At 37.5% G+C, this 27,521-nt stretch overlaps 1 protein-coding gene across 1 annotated transcript in view; it reads right to left on the reverse strand.

Moving 5' to 3' along the window:
* Positions 1–27,521, reverse strand: part of LOC117291823 (striated muscle-specific serine/threonine-protein kinase-like) — a 93,500-nt gene that overhangs the window by 48,305 nt on the left and 17,674 nt on the right. The window contains exons 4-5 of the mRNA XM_033773749.1: positions 18,451–18,891; positions 5,522–5,703 (exon numbers count right to left, since the gene is read on the reverse strand). Of these exons, the coding sequence (XP_033629640.1) occupies positions 5,522–5,703; positions 18,451–18,891 (623 nt within the window). The remainder of the gene's footprint in view (positions 1–5,521; positions 5,704–18,450; positions 18,892–27,521) is intronic.

Below are 27,521 nucleotides of genomic sequence, written 5' to 3' on the forward strand. Positions count from 1 at the left end.
ATATGGTTTTGATAATTGTTCACCCCAAAACAGTTTGTTTAAGATAAAAGTTTGTATTTAAAAGCCTAAATAAGAAAATAGAATTAGCTGTTGCAAACTGCTTACCAACCCAAAAGAACTATGATAACTGCCAAAGACCAGTATTCTCACTTTGTGTATCCCAACATATGCATAACAAATCTGTTTAAAATTGGACTCGATTGATCATCGAAGTTCGCAAGAGAATACTGCAAGAAACTTGCTGCACAAATTTGTGTTCTTTCAGATGCCTCAAACAGGCTTATATTTGAGTGAGAAATTACCTTTTTCTCAAAAACTATGTTACTTTAGAGGGAGCCGTTTCTCACAATGTTTTGTACTTTCAACAGCTCTCCATTGCTCATTATACCAAATTACCAAATAAGTTTCTGTGCTAACAATTATTTTGAGTAATTACCGCTCGTGTCCAGTGCCTTTAATTGCCTCAATGGTCAAAATGTCAAGCCATTAACTTTGTTCTGAAAGCTTTAATTAATCAGTCAATATGAATTCCCTTAACTCTGGATTGCTAGAGTTGTTCAGTGTTGAGGTTAAAGGCTATGGTCCAGTGAGGGTTTAAAACCGTGGTGAGTTGTTTTCTTTAAACATTCATGAGAAATTCTTGAAAAAGGAAAAACAAGCAGGAAGTACACTCAAAAACACTAACCCTGGTGGGGTAAGATGAGGTTCTTTATTATGCCCTTGATTATACTGACTTAATTTTTGTTTTGTATGTACAAAAAAACACCTAATTTTTTTATTTTTTTTGGGGGTGGGGGAGTGGGAGGAGGTACAAAGCAGTGAGTATTTCACTACGTGAGTTTAATGATTTGTATTATAAAGGATGTTTGAAAAAAGAAGAAGATGAAATCAGGTAAGTGACCACTTAAAATTTGTGAAATGCGTATAAAGTAGGCAAAGACAAGGATGGGTAAATGTTGTTGGTTGTGTGCAAAAAAAGTTATTCATAAATACCTAAGACAGTTTCGCTATTCCTATTGGTGGAGAGCGCGTCACGTGGGGGTGTTCAAACCTTTGATAATGACCAGTAGAAAGTGTTGAAACATGGGCGTGATACGCGAGCTTGCACCTGCGCTTATAAGACTTCATTCCCATATTGGTCGAGAGCAACGGCCGGGACAGTTGCGCCACATCACGCGATATACGGCAACGCGCACAGCAATCTCCTTATAAGGAGTTGTTCACCTGAGGGCCTTACCATTTCACAGCTGGAGGGGTGTTGGTGTTGAAAGAAATCATTGAACAATTATAATTTTTGCATTTATTTTAATTTTTTTACAAAAAAGGTTGATGTTTTTTTACCGAAAAGGTTTTTATGAATGGGAATCAAAGTGTGTTGAATCGGTTTTCAACTAGTGGTTTAAACCCAACGAGGCCTGGTTCTTGATAATTATACCAAGACGAATACCGAGACGAAGTCGAGGTAAATTAGTTGAAAACTAGTTGAAAACCTCTTCACCACACATTGATTCCCTTATTAAAATACCTCTGAGTCTTGAGGTATTTAAGGAGCACTGTAAATAGGTCGACGTATGTTAAGTGCTGACAGAAAAAAAATGGAAATGAGACTATTCCCTCTGCCGATAAGTCTTCTTGACCAATACTTTACGTCTGAGCCTTATTGTCCTAATCCTTGTTTGTGTACAGCTGAACTATATTATTATTGAAAGATGTACATACATATTTGTATGTAGTTATTATTGCCAGTACTTGATAGTGTGGAAACTAAATAAAAGCCTTCAAACCTTGAAACCTTGTATATTGTTATTTTCATTTTGTGTGTAATATACAAACTAAAATTCTGTGCGCAATTAATACCTTTATGCTACACACATCACAGGGGGTCTCTACTCAACATGCTTCACATTTTGGAGACCCCCCCCCCCCTCTAAATCACCTTCTATTCTGTATTCATTCAATGCAATTAGTGTTGTTCGATTGAGTGGAAATAAAGTATTGAATGATATTGATTATAAAGGCAGGGTATACTTTTGGTAATTGTCAGAGACTGTCCAGTATTCTCACTTGGTGTATCCCAACTTACATAATAACCAACCCATTTTTAAAAATTTGCTCAATAGGAGACTTTCCAACGCTAGGTGGCAGCAGACATACCGGGTAAATTTCCATTGTTTACGTAGTTCTGAACATGCGCATAATTCTGAGAACAATGGATTTACCCGGTAAGTCTGCTGCCCTCTATCGTCCCAGAAAGTCTCCCATTGGTCATGAAAGATGCAGAAAGAAAGAAATACAACATTGTTGCATAAAATGGTGTGCTTTCAGGTGCCTGTTCAGGCTCAAAATTGTGAAAAATTCCCTCTCTCTCTCTTAAAGACACTGGACACAATTGGTAATTGTCAAAAACTAGTCTTCACAGTTGGTGTATCTCAACATATGCATAAAATAATAAACACCCTTGTCGCACATGGTCATACGAAGTTGTGTGCTTTCAGATGCTTGATTTCGAGACCTCAAATTCGAAACTTGAGGTCTCAAAATCAAATTTGTGGAAAATTACTTATTTTCTCGAAAACTATGTCACTTCAGAGGGAGCTGTTTCGCACAATGTTTTAAATGATCAACCTCTCCCCATTACTCGTAATTAAGATGCCATATAAATTATAATTGCATCATTAAATTATTATTAACTAAAGTTTGAAGTAAACAAACAAAAAAACCAATAAGCTGAGGGTTAATTCATGTTGCACATAAACATTCTCATTCTAGAAGTTTGTTTGCATCACTTCTCTGTCAACACAAACATCAACAAAACATTTCTCCTCCTCCCTCCAACGTAAGTCTACCATTCCAACATTGTACATTTTTAAGATCCTCAAATGACGGAACTGATCGTTGGGATTTTCATATTTGAACTGTCAATACTTCCCAAACAGAGACAAAACAGTGTCGCCTCCATTAAAGACACTGTACACTATTGGTAATTGTCAAAGACCAGTCTTCTCACTTGGTGTATCTCAACAAATGTACTAAATAACAAACCTGTGAAAAGTTAAACTTAGTCGTCGAAGTGGCGAGAGAATAATGGAAGAAGAAAAACCCTTGTTGCACAAGTTGTGCGCTTTCAGATGCTTGAATTCGAGAACTCAGCTGAGGTCTCGAATTCAATTCAAATATTTTAGTGAGAAATTACTTCTTTCTCAAAAACTACTTCAGTTCAGAGGGAACCGTTTCTCACAATGTTTTATACTATCAAAGCTCTCCATTACTCGTTACCAAGTAAGTTTTTTATGGTAACAATTTTTTTGAGGTATTACCAATAGTGTCCAGTGCCTTTAAAAGAGAAATTATCGGAGGATGATTTGCTAAAGTAAAGGTCAATACAATAACGTTGCGTCCTCCATCAGTGCTCTTAACATTGCTATCGCCCGGCTCCCTGCATATTGTGTTACAATGCTGATGTCACTGGTGTCCTTCTGATCAAATACCAATGCCCATGGTGTCAATATTTATCAACGGCGATATCAATATGGAGCTATAAAGAGAGATGGTCTGACTATATGGAAGTCAATGACCAATGGATTGCAGACCACTCTTTCTGCCATCTCACAGCCCCAAAAAACTAAATTCAAACAGTATTAATTTTGTAATTATCAAAGACAAGTGTTCTCACTTCGTGTATCACAACATATCCGCAAAATAACAAACCAGTCTAAAATGGTCATCAAACTTGGAAGAAAAGTAATCAAAGAAAAAATACCCTTGCTACACAATTTTGTGTGCTTTAAGATGCCTGAGAATTCTCAGTTCAAATAATTTAGTCAGAAATTATCTCTTTCTCAAAAAACTATGTTACTTCAGAGGGAGTCATCTCTCACAATGTTTTACACTATCAACAGCTCTCCAACGCGCTGTACCAAGTAAGTATTTAAGCTTATTTTGATAATTACCAAACATTACCAGTGCTTTTAACCTGGAGAAATCCCAAACGTTTTGCAAGAGAAGGTCAAAACCAGAAACTTGTTTACATCATGTGATCTTATCATCATGAGACCCAATCTGTTAACGCTGAGGCGGGGTTGAATTAATACCACAAGACACTCAGAGCATCTGGGGCATGTAAGAAAGCAGGGAAGCAATCTGCAGATAATAAATCAAAGAGAACTGCCCAATATGTCTAGCTTTAAACTACTGACAGCTTAAAGTGTTAAAGACAGTGGACACTATTGGTAAATGTCAAAGACAAGTCTTCTCACCTGGTGGATCTCAACATATGCATAAAATAACAAACCTGTCAAAATTTGAGCCCAATCGGTTGTCGAAGAAAAAACACCCTAGTCACGCGAATTTGTGTGCTTTCAGATGCTTGATTTCAAGACCTCGAATTCTAAATCTGAGGTCTTGAAATCAAATTTCAAGGAAAATTACTTCTTTCTCAAAAACTACATCACTTCAGAGGGAGCCGTTTATCACTATGTTTTATACTATCAACTTCTCCCCATTACTCGTCCCCAAGATAATTATTTTGATTCATTACCAATAGTGTCCACTGCCTTTAAAGACAAAGTGAAGTACCAATACTTTGTGTTTATTTTTCTCTGTGGGATCACTTCTGCACCAAATCTCTTAAGATCAAAAATAGCTTCCTCTCAATGAAGACCATCGGGTATCAACCCCATTGCATATTCTGACTGTCAAAATAATAATTAGCCTGTATACTTATCTTTTAACAGTACCTTGCATAACTTTAAAGCTAATAAAAACAAGTTTCCATGTTCAATTTTAGTACTTATTTAGTACTTATTGGATTTGTATATTAATGGAAGTAAGAAAATGCGGTGCATTTTTTAACAACTCATTTGTAGGATTTTAACTCGGTGAAAACACAAATTTAAGTTAAAACACCTTTTCTCTAGAATGAAAAAATTAAATCCAAATGGGGACAAATGGTAAACTGACCTCCCTGTCAACTTGCCGCGACCGTGACGTAAAACTAGCAGCCCTAAAGAGGTAGCGAAAGACTTCCACGCAACTACTTAACAGGGCTGCTAAAAAGCACAATGGAAACAGCTCTGCAAGGTAAACCTCCTGCAACCTTGTTGTAAAACGCTATGCAAACTGCAGAATATAAGTCCAGATGGGAACGCACAGTAGAATTAGACTGATAATACCAGTCATGGCGTGTGGCGTGTCATGGCCGAACGGTTAAGAGCACCGGACTCAAGATCTGGTGTTTGATCAGCAGAGTGTGGGTTCGAATCCCGGTCGTGACACTTGCCACGTAAAATTGGGGAGGTAGTAGCTTTCTGCTCTACCGGCCAGGCTTCGGACTGATGATACCCAAGCCTGTAAAAGAGGTAACCCTGTTTCAGCTCTAAAAGTAAGTGGCATCGGCCTCTGGAAAAAAAATAATTGTAGCCCACACCTTGAACAAAAAGGGTAAATTTCCAGTGACAACGGGAGAAAAAGTCCTATGGGAACACAACTTGAGAAGGGTTTTTATTAAATAAGATGACCTTACCTTTCATAACGAGCTTTGTAGAGCACAGTGTCTTGGATTCGTTGTCTGTGGCAACACATGAGTACTCTCCTTCATCATCCGATATGATGTCACTTATCTCTAATGAGTGTACCCCACTGTCATCATGGCGCACTTTGTAACGCTGAGAGGACTGGAGGCATATCTCTTCTTTTTCCTTTAACCTTTAAAGAAGAAGACAACACAGAAAATAATAATACTAAAGATACACAGCTTTTAAATAGCGCTTCACACTAAATAGTCTTGAAACACTTAAAGGCAGTGGACACTATTGGTAATTACTCAAAGTAACTATTAGCATATAACACCTTACTTGGTAATGAGTAATGGGGAGAGGTTGATAGTATAAAACATTGTGAAAAAAACGGCTCCCTCTGAAGTAACATAGTTTTCAAGAAAGAAGTAATTTTCCACGAATTGGATTTCGAGACCTCAGATTTAGAATTTGAGGTCTCGAAATCAAGCATCGGAAAGCACACAACTTCGTGTGACAGGGGTGTTTTTTCGTTTATTATTATCTCGCAATGTCGACAACCGATTGAGCTCAGATTTTCACAGGTTTGCTGTTTTATGCATATGTTGAAATACACCAACTGTGAAGGCTAGTCTTTGACAAAAAAAATTACCAATAGTGTCCACTGTCTTTAACCTACTGATGTGTATTTCACATGCTTGCAGTTAAGCTCATTATTTTATTATATCAATAATAAAGCTGATGTGTTACAGAAGGTAATGAGAATGAGTATAAGAAATAACTTTTTGCACATTTAATATGGATTCTGTGTGTGCAAGGATGGACAAATGCAGTGCCAGCAGCATATAGGCAAATCCATTGGGGATATCCTGTACTTTCCACCACTACTAGGACACAAATACGCCCAGCATACATTCATTTTATGCACCTCTGGCATCTTCGATCAATGGTGTTGAAGCAACTCTACAAAACAACAGTCACTTCAAGTGACTTCAAGACTTTGGCTTACTTGACGTGAGCATAAGAGAGTCCCTGTAATGGCAGACCAGAATTTCAGAGGCCAACTTCATAGGCTGCTTAAAGGCAGTGGACACTATTGGTAACTGTCAAAGACCAGTCTTCTCACTTGGTGTATCTTAACAGGCATAAATTAACAAACCTGTGAAAATTTGAGCTCAATCGACTGTCGACATTGCGAGATAATAATTGAAGAAAAAACACCCTTGTCACATGAAGTTGTGTGCTTTCAGATGCTTGATTTCGAGACCTCAAATTCTAAATCTGAGGTCTCAAAATCAAATTCGTGGAAAATTACTTCTTTCTAAAAAACTACGTTACTTCAGAGGGAGCCATTTCTCACAATGTTTTATACTATCAACCTCTCCCCATTACTTGTTACCAAGTAAGGTTTTATGTTAATAATTATTTTGAGTAATTAACAACAATGTCCACTGCCTTTAAATAGAAAATATTGTTAACATGGCTTAAATTTCTGCTAAGCTAATCTTTAGCAGGAAACAAGTCACAGTTTGTAAATAAGAAGTTATATTTTTGCAGGTTAACCTAAACCAAAGGTTTTTTTTTTTCTTAGCTACTTTTTGTGCTTAAAGCAGCTCTATGAAATTGCTCTCTGAATTTACGCTATTGTATGACTATGAAACACATTCAGCGAACAAACTGACTCCCCGTAAAACCTCTGTTTTACCTGTCAGCATCTGCGGAGCCAAACTTGGCATATAGTATGTTGTAAACAGATATATAATTCTTTGTTAAATGTCACGGTGCTATTGTAAATGAACACCGGATCACGTAAGCTTGCACAGCACACGAACCTTCTATGGCATGAATCTGCATGCTGCAACTGATTTAGAATAATATGTACTGGAATATCATTAGAATGGTATGTCATGTGATTAGAATATTTGTGTGCTTGCCACACAAATCTTAAGAATTTTTGTGGTTTGCAGATTCCTCCTTCTTTCCCTTCATTTTAATTATGAAGTAAAACCATGTGATGACTCAGGGATCCACTTTAACCAGCCAGCATTGACCATGGCTGGTTGCCATTTTGTAAACTAGTGATTCTGTTAAAGGACCAATTATTGTGCCCCAGTCCACAGCCAGTCTATTTTGACTAGTGCCCAATTTCATAGAGCTGCTTATAGCAGCCAATTTTGTGCTGATCTGTGAAATTTACATTTCATAGCGCTGCTTACCGCAAAGCAGTTGAAAAGGCATGCTAACCTTCCGGTGCTTTCTGTATGGAAATGAATGCCATAAAAATGAAAATTGATGGTGACTGCGCAAGCTTGGCGCCTAATTGTCTTGCCATACCTGGAAATGCGCTGACACTTCAGCCAACTCGAAAATGAGGTTACCGTTAAAACAGCGCTATGAAACTGACCCCAGATTGCCCGGCACTGCAGATAATGGACCAGTTAATGTGCCCCAGTCCACAGCCTTGCTATTTTACATTTGTTACGAATGTATCTTTGTATAAACTCATATCTTTATAAATAGCACAGAAAATGCAATAAATATAAAAAATAATTATGAATGAAAATCCAACTACAAGAATTAAGTGCCAAAACTTACAAGCAAAGCAGACACAACACATGTCTGTACGATGATTGTTTTACCCCAAAATCAAACCTGCTTCAAGTGTACCTATCAGGTCAACTTAAAGAGTAATAATCAACTCTAGCTTAAAGAAGTGATAAAGTACTTCAAGAGTGCGTGTTCACGCCCGACATGCAATCCTCAATGTCTTGGCCGTAAAAAAACAGCATTCCATGTCACTATTAATGCCCATCGTTTGTCAGCTTTTAGTTGATTTACAGGTTCATGTTTTGACAGTGTTGATACTAGAAATCGTGGCCACCCTTGGAAGACGGAAACTTCCCCTACTTGAAAATGGCTTTCTGAAGAGTGACAGCTTTGGGATGAAAATATGATTTACTTTTTTTTTTTAGACGGGCAGTTGACGGAAGAATGGCACGGCATGCATGTTCTATTTTGTGCAATTAATATCAGTTTGCTCTTAATAGTTTTTGAAAGAGGATGGAATGAATCAACTTTTTCTTTCACCAGTGTTTGATTTGTACAATTATGAGCCTGAAGGAGTCCAATTGAATCGTCAAGTGAAACTATTGTAAGGCTCATATAACCCTTTCCAACATTTCTCTTTCTTCAGCCACACTAATAACAGTGATAGTGATCTTGATCAATAAAGACCTTCATATAGGCAGTATATTGTGTGTCACAGGTAAATTATTATTTGGTTTGGAGAATAATTAAAAAAAAATGATAGGATTGCTATCAGCTCACTGATTTGGAAAAGTTTGCAGTAACACCATGTAATGACTATCTCGACGTTTCGATCAGTATGCTCTGATTGTCTCCTGGAGAAAGCTCACCAGTACCAATTATTTGGAGAAATATGTCCCACTAAAATACTCCTGAATTTGCAAAACTTCTTTGACAATTAAAACATAAAACCTGGCACAACTTCCTTAACAAACAAAAACCCTGTACAACTTCCTTGACAAACATAAACCCTTGCACAACTTCCTCGAAAAACATATAAAGCCTTGCACAACTTCCTTGACAAATATAAACCCCTGCACAACTTCCTTGAAAAACGTATAAACCCTTGCACAACTTCCTTGACAAATACAAACCCTTGCACATTCTTCCTTGACAAATATAAACCCTTGCACAACCTCCTTGGCAAACTAACCCTTAAACAAGTTAACACAACTTCTTTGGCAAAACATAAACCTCTTGCACAACTTTCTTGAAACCAAACATAAACCATTTCCTGTTTCACTGAAACGATACAGTTTTCACAGGTTGATGTGCTTATTGAAAACTTACTCTCTCCCCAAAACAACAACATTTTCTCTTCAAGTTGCTTCTAAGGCATATGTTTTAACTCAAAGTATACTTATACAGCATGTTACTTTACTCAACTAAAAGATCAGACATTCAGCTGGCCTCAATATTATGACTCAAACACAATGTGGTATATTCCATAAGCTTCTTGTTGCATGATGTCGCTATCAAACAGACAAGGATCGAGAATACGGACATACATCAGCTGTCTTTAGTCTCATAAACCGTTCACTTAAAATCCTTTCCTTGGCATCGATGGGGATTCACATTGCTCTTAGTCTGTTTTCTTCTTCCTTGGTCTTGGAGAGTCTAGAAATGATGCAAAAGGCTACCGACTGAAACGACGATACAGACATACATCAGCTGTCTTCAGTCTTTCATAAACTGTTCACTTAAAATCATTTCCTTGGCATCGATGGGAATTTCACAATGCTCCTAGTCTGTTTTCTTCTTCCATGGTCTTAAAGAGTCTAGAAATGATGCAAAATGCTACCGACTGAAACGACGATACAGACATACATCAGCTGTCTTCAGTCTTTCATAAACTGTTCACTTAAAATAATTTCCTTGGCATCGATGGGAATTTCACAATGCTCCTAGTCTGTTTTCTTCTTCCTTGGTCTTGGAGAGTCTAGAAATGATGCAAAATGCTACCGACTGAAACGACGATACAGACATACATCAGCTGTCTTTAGTCTCATAAACCATTCACTTAAAATCCTTCCTTGGCATCCATGGGGATTCACATTGCTCTTAGTCTGTTTTCTTCTTCCATGGTCTTAGAGAGTCTAGAAATGATGCAAAATGCTACCGACTGAAACGACGATACAGACATACATCAGCTGTCTTCAATCTCATAAACCGTTCACTTAAAATCCTTCCTTGGCATCGATGGGGATTCGCTTTGCTCTTAGCCGGTTTTCTTCTTCCATGGTCTTAAAGAGTATAGAAATGATGCAAAATGTTAATGACTGAAACGACGATACAGACATACATCAGCTGTCTTCAGTCTGATAAACTGTTCACTTAAAATCCTTCCTTGGCATCGATGGGGATTCAAAATGCTCCAAGGCGGTCTAGAAAAGTATGAAGCAGAATGCTACTAACAGATAAAAAAAGGCAATGCCATTGGCCTCTTTGAACCAAGTTGATTATTCCGCCCTTTAGGGGAGAACAAGACAGTCTACAAGACAAGAGAGACAATTACTACACTGCTCCTTGAGCAAGAATTTCAAGAGTCTAATACTTCTCCTGCTAGATGACTATAAGAGCTGTCAGATCTAGATCTTCAATTTGCCAGGTGCCAATCATGGAATTACGCAGACAGCTTTGAGCAAAGTATGGACTGCTACAATAGTTGACTAAAGGTACACTCGGATTTATCAATTAGCGTGCCTACAACCAGTGTATTTGACTGTCTGGCTGACTAGGCTGTACTAACCATCATATAATAATATTCTGATTTCCCAGAATTAGATCAAGCAAGGCACACTCCAATACTTGATTATCCATGGTCCATAAGTTGTTTTAAAGCCATGTTCTTCCGCTGCCACGCGGAAAGTTACACTGCCTGGCTTTGGTGTAATTCTACTGTGCATTCCCACATGGACTTATATTCTGCGCCGTTTGCATAGAAGGGATATCTCCCTGAGGTAAATTAGATACTATATTATTTCATATCGAATGAAAAAGTGGTGGCGCCATACGGAAACTTTTCCGCAGTTTACCTTGCGTCCCCCATTGGATTTAATTTTATCAACAGAAAAGTTGTGGTACTTTAACCACAAAAAGTCTACGGGAACACAGCTTTAAACTATTTATTGAAGAATATTGTTATACCTTGGTAAAGAGAAACAAATTAAAGGGTCTTCTCTCTTCGCTGGTATTCCCACCAAGCAAATGGGTTTATTTGAGAGTGTGTTCCAGAACGTGGGAGGTAATGGGTTCAAATGCATCCTAACCAAGGTTCATATGTGTAGTTTGTTTAACTTGGAAAGCACCAAGTGTACAGACTTAACCATACATCAGACTAAAACCATAACATACATAGTTGTTTGTATTTCCACATATAGTTTGTTTATCGGATAATTAAAAACAACAAAGCAACGAAGCCAAAAAGTGTTTTAGCCCTCAAGAAAGACTCTGCTAGACTCTGCTAGGGTCCAAACATTGACCATTTACTTTTCTTTTGCATTTATACCATAGGTCATTTTGGTTGGTAGGCAGCGTGCCATCAGCTTATTCTATTTCCTCAAGTGTTTTTTGTTTTACAAGATCAACTTACAGATCCAAATTCACAGAAAATAAGAACCTTTGATAGTACTTTAAAGTACTTTGACAGAAGTGAACTTTGCATCCAACGAGGGAACAAAAAACAACAACGGTAAATAAACAGTAGTGATACCTTTGATTGACATTTTTTGGGAATGACTGAAGTTGAATAACAATGTTGTGTTTCCTACCCGCAACAAAACTCTACATTGATGTTCTGAACTTTGATTTTCAGTTCTTATCTCGTAGATTGACTATAATATTCTTCAATAGTTGTTAGATATTTTTGAAGGGTGAATGCACTAGGCAGGCCTGCACAATCCAGATGTTTACACGGTTTGAAGATAATGATGGTAGAAAACTTCCCTTAAAGGCAGTGGACACTATTGGTAATTATTCAAAATAATTATTATCATAAAACCTTTCTTGGTGACGAGTAATGGGGAGAGGTTGATGGTATAAAACATCGTGAGAAACGGCTCCCTCTGAAGTGCCATAGTTTTCGAGAAAGAAGTAATTTTCCACGAATTTGATTTCAAGACCTCAGATTTAGAAATTGAGGTCTTGAAATCAACCATCTTAACGCACACAACTTTGTGTGACAAGGGTGTTTTTTTCTTTCATTATAATCTCGCAAGTTCGATGACCGATTGAGCTAAAATTTTCACAGGTTTGTTATTTTATGCATATATTGAGATACACCAACTGTGAAGGCTAGTCTTTGACAATTACCAATAGTGTCCACTGCCTTTAAAATATTACTTGCTGATTTGCTGTAGTTACTAATATGTTTTTACAAGTTATTGGTACCAGCAACCGGTAAATACGCTGCACATGCTACAACAATAATTGTCTCCATTTTGGTGACATAATATAATAATAATAATACAAAGCATTTATATGGCGCTATACAAAGAACAGAGCGCCTAACAAAGGGAGGGCAACACAAGAACAACAGCAATACAAATTGCACCAACAACGACAAGCCAAGAAGATAAAAAAAGACAACAAAAACAACAACATTGTTTTACTCATTTCTGAAAGACTATAATATAAGCACCTCAGTTAGTAATATTTTAAATCATACGATTTTATCTATGGATATTGTGTTTTGTGTCCAACAAAAAACACCCAAACCCTTTAGAAGCACAAGTATCATTCATATGATTAAAACTCTCTTAGCCAAGCTGTTTTGTTTAATAATAGAAGATGTAAACAAAATAAATTAAAAGATTTTCTCACTTAGTATACCCACCCAACAACATCTATATCGTCAAGTCATCCACATCGGTACCTCAACCTCTGCTGTCGCAACCTCGATTAAATAAATGAGGTGTGACCTGCTTTACATTTATATCCAAAAGACATTCAGGATGGTTAATCTCCAGACAACTTCTTCAAAGTAGATCCGCAGCAAATCGTTTAAATCTTGACAGAGTATACTCCTCACAATCATCAGTAACTTTCTATCACTCACTTGAAATGAAAGAATCTTGGTGTATTGGGATGAAAACTTTACCTTTGCTGCGTCCAAAACCATAAAGTAAATCCACCAGAAAGAAGGACATTAAAGTGCAAAGTGAAGCTGACTGGTGATTATGCATGCAGTCTAAATAACTGCCCATCCCACCAGTACATAATGCATCAGCGTGGATACGACTACTGTCCTTGACGTAACTCCTGTGACATGCCTCACATTTCACACTCTCCCTGGTCTCTAAGTCGTGGTCTGTCCGGTGAAGCTACACGAAGATCCTCCAATGTACAATGTATCTGTGCCCCAAACCAAAGTATCCCATTGGTTCTGGACTAGTATTTTATAACCCTATGCTACATGTACTAAAGACAGGTTGCGTGCAGTAGATGTCACATGGCCAGCGTATGTGATATGATCTGACTTGAATGGCTCATACCTTGGGAGTCAAGATCTTGGGTTTATTAGGTTGGCCAAACCAATTAAAGTTATAGTAGGGCATGATGTTAAAACAAGTTTAGGTAGGGGCTAGCCCTGGTAGGTCCGCTTTGTATGCAACAGAGGAGTTCAACCAGGGCAATGATACATGTTAAAACAGCAACACCAAAGTTACTGCTAAAATTACAGCCCAGTTGTTGATGTTATGAATTTACTCTCAGACTGTTTTTTTATAACGCTATTAATAATTTTCTTTAAAATATATGCAAAATTTGCCCGTCATTTTGGTTAGAGTTTGTTGAATCATATTCTTGCGTATTTGTTATCATGAGTTTGGTATCATCATCTTACTCAGAATTTTGCAATACACCGTATGCATGTCCCAATGCACAGGACATGGGCGCGAAAAGGATTTCAGGGGGGAATCCGAGTCCAGGCAACGCTGGCAACCATCTTAGCAGTCTGCATCAAACTTGGCAAAGTTACATGTTAGCTACAGAGTTCATTTTCAACTGTGTGCTCAGTTTTCCAAGATGTAATGCCGTACATGTGCATATAAAATGTAGATGTACTATTAATTTTATTATATATAATATATTGGTTCATAGCCACCAATAGTTTCTGGAAAAGAAACTTTGATTAGCTGTTATTTTCCCGCTTCTTTCTGGATCCTTCCCTTAATCCCTTTCCCCTTTCTTTTTCTATAAATGGATATGTATTTGTTTGTACTTGTTTATGCCTCTGAAGAAAGTCAGGTTTGGATCGAAAGCTAAGGCCATCTACCCTATTTATTATATATAATATTTTGTATTATATTTTGAATTATTGTGGATTCTGCATCATTGAAAAAAAAAACGTATATCTTGAGTATGGGTGTATTGTCTGGGTGTGGATTGGTGTACCCACTGTACAAAAACAAACTCAATGCATTTCCTATGGGCTGCTGGTAATCGTGGCAGCCAGTTGTGCCAATGGGCATGGCTTGCTGCGAAGCTTTAAATGTCAAACTTTCCAACAGGATTCTGTGCATCTTCAAGTTTGGCTTATGCTGTAGAATGCATTGACTATAGTCTTAACATAAATACACACCTTCAAGATGTTCCAGGATGAGTGATTTCTCTTCTAGCAATCATAAGCTGATACCTGACAGTTAAGTGCTCATGATTTCCAACATCACTACAGCAAATTGTTCTGCTTTATTTAGCTTGAATATTTGCTAACGGTTAAACAGCGCTGTGACATTGGCCCCTGTTTACCAACCCAAGTGTAGACTTGTGGACAAGACTGCTCCCAAGGAAAATGGAACCGTAGTCGTGAGAGCAGTACTCTCGCGGGGGCCAGCAGTCTCGCGAGAATACCGCGGAGAGAGTCGGAATCACTGAGAGAGGCAAAACATTTAACAGTATGTCCACAAGCCTATCCCAAGTGAAGACTACTGAGGACATGTTCTAGCAGCCCCTGGTGGCATGCCTTTTCAAGGTTAACATAACTATACTGTTCTTTATCCTTGCAGTACTCTCTGCCAAAACATAGGATTCGAACTGCCTCTAGCTGCCGGGCAACCTTGGTAGTCTAGTTGGTAAGACACTGCTCTAGAATTGCAAGGGTCGTGGGTTCAAATCCCACCCGAGTAACATGCCTGTGATATTTTTTCACAGGACTCGGGAAAGTGCCGAGTATACAGTGCTGACACACATCGGTGTATGGGTTAACAACCAAAATTAATATACTGTTCTGCATCTCATCCCATGGTGTTCACTAAGATGGTGTTCACTAAGATGTTGGTCCACAGTGTAGACAGGATGACCCTCTTAATGATTCTACCATCAGTTTCAAGCAGACACAACTCACTGGCTAACATACATAAACTGTGGACATGGTTATAGCCATGGCCGGGTTGGCAGACATTACTCCCCATGTGAAGCATCATGGTAACGCATCACTCTTCACAACAGCAGACCTCAGAGCATCTGCTGCTTGACAATTATTAGTGAACATCAAATCCCCAGTAAATGTTGTTGTGTTAATGTCCGTTCGTGCCTTGGCTCAAAAAGATGTACCTCACTGACACAACTCACTGGCTAAAACACACTGTGGACATAGTTAGCCATGGCCGTACATCACCCCCTGTGTAGCCTCATGGTAACGCATCACTCTCACAAACAGCAGACCATAGAGCATCTGCTTCTTGACAAATATAGTGAACTTATACAGCAAAATCCTCAGTAGATGTTGTTTTGTTAACATCCGTACGTGTCTCAGCTCATGAAGATGTGCCTCGCAGACACAACTCACTGGCTAAAACACACTGTCAGACTGTGGACATCGGTAGCCATGGCCGTACATCACCACCTGTGTAGCCTCACGGTAACACATCAATCCATCTGCTGCTTGACAATTTCTAGTGAATTTACAGCAAAATCCCTAGTAGATGTTGTATTGTTAACGTCCGTACGTGTCTTGGTGCAAGAAGATAAGCCTCGCAGACGTAACTCACTGGCTGGACATGGTTAGCCACAGCAGACCTCAGAGCATCTGCTGCTTAACATTTTAGTGAACTTACCCAAAAATCCTCAGTGGATGTTGTTTTGTAAAACGTCTGTACGTGCCTTGGCTCAAGAAGACGTGCCTCGCAGACACATCTCACTGGATAAAACACACACTTTGGACATGGTTAGCCATGGCCGTACATCACCCCCTGTGTAGCCTCACAGTAACGCATCACCCTTCACAACAGCAGACCTCAGAGCATCTGCTGCTCAACAAATTTAGTGAACTTATACAGCAAAATCCTCAGTGAATAATAACCTATGATATATGCTTACGCTGAAGCAAACTTTTCTGCTATAGAAAGAACAAGGTAATGCTTACCCCTTTAAGCAATTTCTTTCTGCTATGGTAGTTAGCACACATTAATGCTAACCGCTAAGCAGGCCTAAGCACGTTTTGTTAACGTCCATATGTGTCTTGGCTCAAGAAGATGTGCCTCACAAGGCCAAGGGGATACTTTCTCAGATCTCTTATATCTGTTAAGGTTTAGAAATGAAGCTGGAATTGTAGACTCATCCCGATTAAATGCTACTGGTAAGTGAGTCATCACATCACACATATATGCATATCTGCAGCACGCACAAAGTTTTCACTTCTTCTTGCTCCAAACCTGGCAAAAATGTGTGTGTAGTTTATACGACATTTTCATCATTCAAAGGCCTCATTTATGACAGAAACTTATAACTCTGGAAGCCTTGAATCTTTGTAGAACTTTTCTTCTACAATCCATAATAAAAAAAAATAGCACAATCCAACATCTATGGGCTTGTGTCCTTATGTGTGCACCTCCTTATACAGTGATAGTATGTATACTGCCTTTGACAAAATATCTTCTTTTTTTTCCATTTTATTATTTTTGATTTTCGTAAAAAAAAAAACAAGTTTTTTTGTTTTTTGTATCCATATTTTTAAAAAGGACTGGCCTAGGAGCTTTTCCTGAATCTAACTTGATGCTCTCGAACACATGTACCGTCTGTTTCATAAAACAATATTAGTGAATGCCTACCAGCAATTTTTTTTTTTTATATCCGACCCTGTTTAAGTGTTAGTGTTAACACAGGTCCTCGTGCAACTAATGAAGTTATAAAGTTTTTCGGTTCGGTTGATTCAAACTGAAGAATTGGTGGCCTGTTTGATTTGAAAGACTAAGCGGCCATCTTGAAAAAAAAATATTAAACAATAAGGCCCTGATCCTCCTCTTTTTTGATAAAATCCGGACGATCAACTGGTATTTTTTAAAAATTTGGCCTAATACACGTCTGGATTTCGAGAGACCCCGACATAGACAAGGTTATCACCTTTTAGACACAATGTTTCCACTCCCTATTTCATTTTAATTTTTTTTTTAAAGGATACAAATAAGTTAACAAAACAATTTTTTAAAAACATACTTTTGGGGCTTAAGAAACAATTGTGGTTTTTGTAACAATTTTTAACGTTTGATTTTCAATTTAAATCGATCAAGTTGCATCTGTCCTCTTTTATTATCTCAAATCCGAGTTGTAAATTATCACATCCCATATCTAAATTGAAAACTCAATCGAAGGAAGCAATAATTCCTGACTTTAAGCCCTAAGAATTTTGTCCACTTGATAAGGAATTTTGATGACATGGATTAACGCTGAGGGTAATGGGGTTTTAATCTTGCACTAATCTGACAAATGTACTGGCAGGATTTATGGGTCAAAATGCTTGACAGTTTCAGACAAAAGATATAGACTGACTGACATCTTACAAGAAAACAAAACATTGTGAAAGAACTACAGCAAGTTAGTTGAAACGTTGAGACCAAATTAAGAACTCACTCCCCGGTTGTGAAGTTTATAATGAGAAGTCCACCCGATCCACTTAAGCCAATGAAAGTAGTAGTCCCAACAGATTTTCAACCTTCCGCCCAAGTAGTAGTTAATAAGAAGGTATAGTTCTTTTCAGAACTGACAATCTCCCAAATTCCCCAAAATCTACTCTTCGGTAGTAGAATATAAAGCAAGACAAGTTCTAAAAAGAACATAATCTACCTGGCAAGTAGATACACACACGGTGTTACCGCAAACCAAATATTGTACAGCATTGTTACAAATCACCAACCTGTCCAAATATTGCCACTTTGGGCTTTTCAGTACCCAACAATTTTAATATCTTTTTCCTTCAAATAATTGGCAAAAAAAGGTAATAAATTATTGACATTGAATACAAAGATGCTAGAAATAAGGTCGGGTGTTTGCTCTATGAAACTTCTTACGCCAAGAATACATGCCAGGGATATATTTGCATATCAATGTATATGCTGATTAGGCAAACCATACATACCATTTGATTTTAACATCCGGTTTTGTATGCTCCAAGTCCAACGGGCACTCCAGAACTGCTGTGCCTCCTGGCCTAGATGTAATCCTCTTCTTCAACATCTTCAAATCTTCGTCTTTTGACCTCTGACTTGCTGCTGGCTCTTGGCTTGCTGACCCTTCACCTTCACTTTGTACATCCAATGACAAACACTCCTCTTCAATGAATCCTTCTTCGGGTGCGGGTTTTTCAGAGATCGGACCAAGAGATTCATTCAGGGTGACAAGTTTATCGGTTGGGGAGAAATGCTCTTGGACTGTCAGAATGGCAAGTTCTTTGCTTGGGGAGAAGTTTTCTTGGACTGTGAGTGAAGCTTGGGAGACGTGGACCCATGAACCATTGGTTACTCTGGCTGTGTAGACACCAGTATCCTCAGGATAGGCACATCTTATTTCAAGGGTGTGTCTAGACAGATGAAAAAAGGAAAACAAATCATTGTGATTATCTATGTCGGAGAAATACAATTTTGAACCTTCCAGAGGTGTAAAGCAATCACCAAACTCAACATCTCAAAACTTTCCTGTTCAATGATTGATTGCTAAGGACCAACTCTTTCCCATTATTATAGCGCCTTTATTTATTTATTTGCTTATGTTTACTGTTTCTTCCAGAAGTTTAGAAGGATAGTGGTATTTTAAAAAGCATTCAAATTAAAACACTGTTTTCTCCTGAAGATGAGCAGGTAGAGTATACTGTTTGAAACATCAAGACCAAACTGATGTCCTTTTACATTATTGTCTGCTCTTAAATTGTGGCATTAGGAGATTAACTCGGTAGTAATTTAGTTTACTTTTTAAAAAATCCATCAGGGGTGCTAATTTCTTTCTTTTTCTCTCCTATTTGTATGTATATGTTATCTTTACCGTTCTTATTTTCTGTAAAAATGAAATTAATAAATGAATAAATAAATGAATGAATCACTCTTTTCACAACCAAAAGCCAACAGAGATTATTACATGGTTGTACACGCACATTTTCTATTATACATGTAGTTTATTCTTATTCTTCACACCAAGCAAAGCTTTAAACATCACTTACCAGTTTGTTCAACTGCTATTTATTTAGTATTCAGTATTAGTTCATGCCATCAATGTTTTTTAAGCCACCATCAAACATTTGAGTTTCTTTGCCAAAAAACCTAAACACAGTCAACCTTTAAACATGTCTGACATTTCCTTCTGTATTACTTGTTTATTTCGTCTCCTCGATAGTCAAAAGAACCCTCCTGTTTCCAACTAAATCTCTACTCTGCCGGAGTCGCATGATGTCCATAGAAACCCGATGGAAGTTGCTATTTCTAGCACTTTGTTTTGCCAATTGCTCTGTTGGATTTCTATTGGCGACCCACTAGCCGGTAATTCACAAAGCACGACCAAAACAGTTTGCACGTGGGAGCATTCCATTCTAACGCCAAACATACCTCGATTCAATGGAAACGTTCCTACTACAATATTCCATAAATAAATCCACATGTGCAAAGACAGATGCATGATTTAATGTACGGTAGGACATCTAGGTTGTTACACGGTGATGAAAATATATGTAGTGAGGACTAAAATAAGATTTTTAAAGGCACTGGACACCTCTCAGTATTTGTCAATGAACAGTAAACTCACTTGATAATAATTCTGTGAAAACTTTTCCGCAATTGGTCATCTTAATTGCAAGAGAGTTATGAAAGAAAAACACCCTTGTGGCACAAATTTGTTTGTTTTCTATCAGATGCCAATAAAAGGTTTCAGGCCTGCAGGTGAGAAAACACCTCTTTCCCAAATGAGCCGATTCTCACAATGTTTTATACTTTCAACAGCTCTCCATTGCTCGTTACCAAGTAATTTTTATTTTAACAATTATTTTGAGTAATTACCAATAGCGTCCAATGCCTTTAAAACTGCAGAACACACGTATGGTGAAAAAATGTCATCTTCCTCAAACCTGAAGAGTATCAAATCATAGAGCAAGGAACAGATACTGTCCACGTTATCAGTTTTCTAATCAATGGAACCTTATGATAAGACCCAGTTGGATCCAAGACTTACAACCTAATTAACCTTTGTAAAGGTACACAACATCGCTGTACATCACTGGTTTTCAGGGGGAAAATAAATGTATTCACGTAGTTCAGTTTTTAATAATAATAATAATAAAGAACACTTAATAGAGCGCCGGTATCCCCCTCAGGAAGGCGCTCATGGCGCTTGAGGAGAGAAAGACAAATTAGGACTGAGGATTGTGTGAGTATGCTTGTTTGAACAGGTGAGATTTTATTTGTCTTGAATGTTGTGATGGATGGAGATGCCACAGAAAATGACCTTTTGCCCCAAAGAGTGGAAGTTCTGGGCTGATGAACATACCAAACAACAAAACTGTGAGCATTTCATCAAATTAACCTAGTCTATTTTAGTGAAAATAAAAAATTGTAAATTATTGTCAAGGATATGTGATTTTTTGGGGGTGATGTGTGGTTTCTACAATTGCTATTTTCTCAACTAAGACATTTTTCCCCCAGACAGAAACATTTCTCTTGAGGATTGGTACTGGTATGAACTTTATAACCAGTAAGCTTATTTATTATTACAATTTTTTTCTAAGTTACTAATCCTGTTTTTTTTTTTAAGTTGACCATCCTGTCAATTATGTTTAGTCATCAATGTATCCTTTACAAATGTCATGCAACTTGTAAACACTCATCCTCAATCACCAATCCATTATAAATCAGCGCTTCCACAGTTAAACCAGATACACTAAAACACCTTACTTCACAGAAAACAAAAGAGAACAGCATCTTTCCAAAAACTGTCATAATTGTCCATACAAACTTAAATAGTTAAACCATACGCAGTAAAGCAGCAAGAGAAAAAGCAATACCAACTTACTTTTCAAATTGTCCGAACAGAAAGATTAAAAAACCACAAGTGTTTATAAGTTCTGGCTGGAGAATCAATCTCTGCAAGACCAAAAATTCCCACAGAACATAAGTGGTAGTGACCCAGAAAAAAGTCTAAATTTGGACTCTGATCTTGTGCAGTCATAATCTGTGACATCATGATAACAAACCAGACAACAACAACAAGAAACAAGTGTGTAGTGTTTTCTAGCTCTACATATTTTAGTAGAAAACACATAAGGTAAAAGATTAAGCTTCAGACTATGTTTTGCCAAGCTCTTATACACCTATGGTTTCTAAATAAAAAACTCTATTGGTAAGTCTCTATTATATAACACATTAGAGCATCTTCTTGATGCTAAAACTTTTCACTACTTTCAGCGCCATAGCAGGCAAATATTAGTGTTTAAATTCACTTAATATCTCATCTTTCAAAGACAACTTCTTTTAAAGAAACTGGACACTATTGGTAGTCGTCAAAGACCAGTCTTGTCACTTGGTGTATCTGAACATATGCACAAAATAACACAGCTGTGAAAAATTGAACTCAATTGGTCATCAATGTTAATAATGGAAGAAACAACAGGACACCCTTGTCCTTGAAGTTGTGTGCTTTCAGATGCTTGATTTTGAGACCGCAAAATCTAATTCTGAGGTCTCAAAATCAAACTCAAATATGTTAGTGGAAAATAACTTCTTTCTCCAAAACTATGTTAACAAGTAAGTTTTTATGCAAACAATTATTTTGATTAGGTACCAATAGTAATTAACAGAAACGTCTCATTCTTTTTTGAAGAATGTATGTAAAAGCAAAGTCCAATTCTTTGAATTTTTAGAGCCCACTCAAATCCATTATTCATTAGACATAAGACTCAATGATAAACTGGGAGTTTTTATGTATCAGTTCTGTAAACATGATTTACCTAATTATTTTCAATCTATGTTAATTTCAAAATAACTTTGCTCATCAACATTTTACTAGACACACCAGTGACATCCAAACTCCATATTTACGTACGTCATTTGCCCAAAAGGGAATTCCTAATCAAGGTTGTAAGTTTTTGAATTCTTATAATAATGACATTAAATGTATTAACTGTCCTTACTTATTTTAGCAAAAACTGAAGTGTATTTTGCTGGGGGAAATATGATAAATATATGATTAAAATTTTTGTTCAAAAACAACTTACTTTATTTGCTACAATTCCCTCTGCGGATTGATTTTCTTGACTAATACTTTTGCTCTGCAGTAGACATTTGTCTGTGTCTTTTTGTCCTAATCCTTGTTTGTTTATCTTGTTATTTTTCACTTAGTGTGTAATATACAACAACAGCAACAACAACAAGCTAAACATGTCAAGGGGGTCTCTACTCAACAAGCTTTGCTTTTTGGAGACCCCCCATCACTTAATCACCTTCTATTCTGTATTTAACTGTGTATTTATTATTGTTTGATTGAGTGGAAATAAAGTATTGATTGATTGATTGATTGATTGATTGATTGATTGAAAGTACAACCAGCTCACTGCAATTCCTATCGCCTTTTTTTTTATTCAATGGAGCCATGTTTGTGGGAAGTTGGCATTGGCTTACAAGATATGCCACACTTTGAACAGGATACTATGTAGCAAAGTATTTTTACTGGAAATGTTTGCCATATGGTTTGTTGGAGATGTGGAAACTATTTGAGAATGTTTACTCCTCGACTTTTCATGAAGATGAAGGAGGGATGTAAACTTCATCAAAATACTGTTGTCTGGGGTTGAAGATAGACTGAAATGATAATTCAACATAATTCTGTTGATTCTTGTTGAAGAAGTTAATGCTAAAAAGACATGTATTTTTTATAGATGTTTAGATGACTAAAAAAACAGCAAACACTTAATTGTTTGTATTTTAATGATCGATTGATTTATTGATTAAATTCATTGATTGTAATGGGTGCAGCCCAAACTGTTTATGTTCTTTGTTAGGCATGAAAACGAAGACTGAACTTTAATAAATATTTATTTCTAAAAAACGCGACCACCTTTTGTAATGAAATGTTCAAGTGCTAATTTCACTGTATACTACTACATTTAAATAGAATTAAAACAATTGAACGGTTCTAAAAACCAAAGGAACACATTGCCTTGAATAATAACAGTAACTCCATAAACCTTGCATGTCAACATCAATGCTTAATATTCCCATTGCTATCAAACTGATGCCGCTTGAAGACAATCCTTTAAAAAAAACGTAATCAGAGTCAACACTAGAATTAGTTTCCATACTATAAGGTGAGGTGTATATGAAATTTTAAAGGCACTGGACACTATTGGTAACTATTTAAAACAAAAAATTTGCATAAAAACTTAATTGGTAATGAGCAATAAAGAGCTGTTGATAGTATAAAACATTGTGAGAAACTGCTGAAGTAACATATTTTTTGAGAAAGAGGTAATTTCTCACTCGATATTAAAATATTTCAGGCCTGAAGCCTTTTTATTAGGCATCTGAAAGCACACACACTTTTGCAACAAGGGTATGTTTTCTTTCATTAATTTTTTGCAACTTCGATGACCAATTGAGTCAAAATTTTCACAGGTTTGTTATTTTATGCATATGATGGGATTAAGTGAGAATACTGGTCTTTGATAACTACCAAACGTGTCCAGTGCCTTTAAGTGTTGTGTACTCATCAACGCAATGGCCCCTCCCAGCATGTTGGCCTCTGGGTTCCGTGCCTAACACCCCATTTGGAAATGTCTTACTCCTTCGGGGCCTTATACTTTAATAAAGACTGTGACGACCAACTCTGCCTGCAAGCGTGGAATTAAAACTGCCAAGAGTAATTGAGAGTTAATTTGGCCTTCACAGACTTCAAGATACACTGGTATCTTGGAAGGCGACTTGGAAGAAACAATTTTGTAAAAGGACAGAAGGTTCACAAAAGAATGTTCATTAGCACCACGTTGATGGTATGTAAGGCATACACAATACTTATTTCCACACACTTGGATATGAAATGTTAAAGCGAAGGTAATGTGCCTATTAAAGGAACATTGAAGAATTGGTAAGAAAACAAATCGTCTAAGATCACAGATTTACATAAAACTTACACACGATGATGACAGTAGAAAACAGCCCTTTAAATATATTTCTGTATGAAATGTCATATTTGATGAGAATAAATAATAACAAATTTTCCCGTTTGGAGTTTATCACTATGTGAGCGCTTTATTTGTTCATTTTTTTTTAATCGATGTTATGAAAAATATGTAATCGGTTTTCAACTTTTTTCTTGTGGCCCAGATGGCCGATCGATCTCAAACTTCTACAGGTTTGTCAGTTGATGTATGTATATGGTGGATTACATAACGTGCTTACACTGCCAGCAACTGTTTTGTTAGCAAAAAAATAATTCTGTAATGTTCCTTAAAAGGCAAAATTGAAAGCATGCAGACAAAATTAAGTACTTGTCAAAGACCAGAGCCCATTTCATAGAGATGCTTAAAGGCAGTAAAAGACACTATTGGTAATTACTCAAAATAGTTATTAGAATAAAACCTTACTTGGTGACGAGTAATGGGGAGAAGTTGATAATATAAAACATTGTGAGAAACGGCTCCCTCTGAAGTAACGTAGTTTTCGAGAAAGAAGCAATTTTCAACGAATTTGATTTCGAGACCTCAGATTTAGAATTTGAGGTCTCGAAATCAAGCATCTAAAAGCACACAACTTCGTGTGACAAGGGTGTTTTTTCTTTCATTATTACCTCGCAACTTCGACGACCAATTGAGCTCAAATTTCCACAGGCTTGTTATTTTATGCATATGTTGAGATACACCAAGTGAGAAAATTGGTCTTTGACAATTACCAATAGTGTCCAGTGTCTTTAAGCAGAGAAAATAATGCTGAACATTGTTCCTCTAAGCAAGCATGAGCAGGATTTAATAATCATTCACAGATTGTACATGTGACACGGTAGCTTGGCTGGTAACCTTAATCTGGTAAGAATAAATTTGTTGTGCTTAGCTACTTGTGCTTATAAGCAGCTCTATGAAGTTGGGCCCTGTAACCACACTTTATCTGACCTGACCTGACATACCCATGAAATAAGAAGGCTTTTAGCTTAGTCGGTCATTGAAGTCACAAGAAAATATTCTAGTTAACATTTTAAGGCTGACGAAGCATTTTAGTTGGAATGAAATATTGATATTTCCTTCAAATTCTTACATTAACACCGATCAGATATTTTCTCCTGTTATTCTGCCACTGGCTTATCACTCACCTAAGATCACTAATTAGTAATAAGAATCACCTTCTTACAGCACCATCCCCTGGCCGGGGGTATCTTCCAAGGATCGTGTGTAAAGACACATGTGGGTATCATGCTCCCAAGAACCTATTGGGTATCATCGACTGAGGGTGCTACAACCTTTCATATGACAGGTATCACCCTGGGTATCAACTGCCTATGGCATCTTCCAAGGATCGTGGGTAAAGACACACGTGGGTATCATCCTCTCAAGAACTTAGTGGGTATCACCGTCAGAAGGTGCTACAACCTTTCGGTATCAGCCTGAGAGGATGCATCCGGGTATCAACTGCCGGTGGCTTCTTCTAAGGATCATGGTAATTTTGTATGGCCCTAAAAAGACCCTTGTGGGTATCAGCTTCCCGAACCTAGTTGGGTGTCACCGTCTGAGGCTGCTACAAACTTTCATATTACAGGTATCAGCTTGATAGGGTATGAATTACTATGGCATCTTCTAAAGATCATGGTTACTATATGGCCCTACAAAGACACTTGTGGATGATTGTTCCCCAGGGACCAAATTGGTATCACTGTCAGAGGGTGCTACAATTACCTTTTTATATGACAGGTATCAGATTGAGAGGACACATCCAGTTATCTACTGCCGGTGGCATCTTTCAAGGATCATGGGAAGTATGGCCCTATAAAGACTTTTGTGGGTACCAGCCTCTGCCGACAAACTTGACTCATGACACCTTCTAGTAACAACCTCAAGAAAGCTCCTAGAGGGTATCACTCTCCAGGAACCCATGGGTACCAGCTTCCGAGGACAAAATTGCTGCCAAGAGGCTAGAGCTTTTGTGAAGCATTCTCCAAGGACGAATTACCCTCCAGAGTCCAATTGGTTTTAATCAGCCTCTCAGGAAACTGGGTACTAACCTCTCATTACACCTTTTAAGTTACAACCTTCAAGGGCCTAAGTCCCTCAAGGGTCCAACTGGTTATCAGCCTCTGAGGACACTGGGCTCCAAACTCTCATGACACCACCGTGATCCACCAGAAATCTTTTAGATTTGTCTGTAAATGACCCAAGGGATTTTGATTTTTGGTCTAGTCTCTCTGAATGAGAACAATTCAAATATTGAAACCATTAAAACACTACAATCTCTTATCTTATCTTGGCTCAGTTTCAAGTGCCCATGTAATTATTGAAAACACATGCTCTGTCAATCAAAACACTCTGTTGTTCAATTTTCCCCCCTGACACATAACTAATAGGATAGACTCTCTAAAGGGTAATTCATATTTTTGTCTTTTTGTAGCCCTCAAATCACAAATACATACTTTGTATACAAAATTACATGTATAATAGTAGAGAGCTTGCTTTGTTTAACTCTTTACTAGAGACTTTTCATTTGACCTGTATAATCCTCACCAAACGACTTGTTGTTAATATTTTAAAACATGTTGTACTTGTATGACTTTTTTTTACAAATACAGCGACATGTACATGTACACCCCAAGTGTTTTCACACAAACACAAAGTATTGCAAGTCCATTTCATCCTTAACTTTTAACAGCAACAGTAACTTCATACATATTCTCCTCTCCCCCCCCCCCCCCCCCTCCACCCTATATCCCCCCCCCAACCCTATCCCAAACCCAAAGCTTCATTTGCCTGTATAATCACAGAGCCGTCAGATCATCTCTCTACCTACCACAGAGTCCTCATTAATTTCAATTCATTTTTTCTTAAAGGCCAAACAAACACTGTTACGTTAGAGGAGTAGTTGACTCTCTGGAATGGACCAGAGGGCCACAGGTCACCATGGTGGTCAGCTTAAGAAGTTTGCTCTTTAATTGGTTTAAAGGGAGAGAACAGCATTTTCTCTCCTCTCCTTTTTATTT

This window comes from Asterias rubens, chromosome 6, assembly GCF_902459465.1.
Source record: "Asterias rubens chromosome 6, eAstRub1.3, whole genome shotgun sequence".
In the NCBI taxonomy this organism is placed as follows: domain Eukaryota; kingdom Metazoa; phylum Echinodermata; class Asteroidea; order Forcipulatida; family Asteriidae; genus Asterias; species Asterias rubens.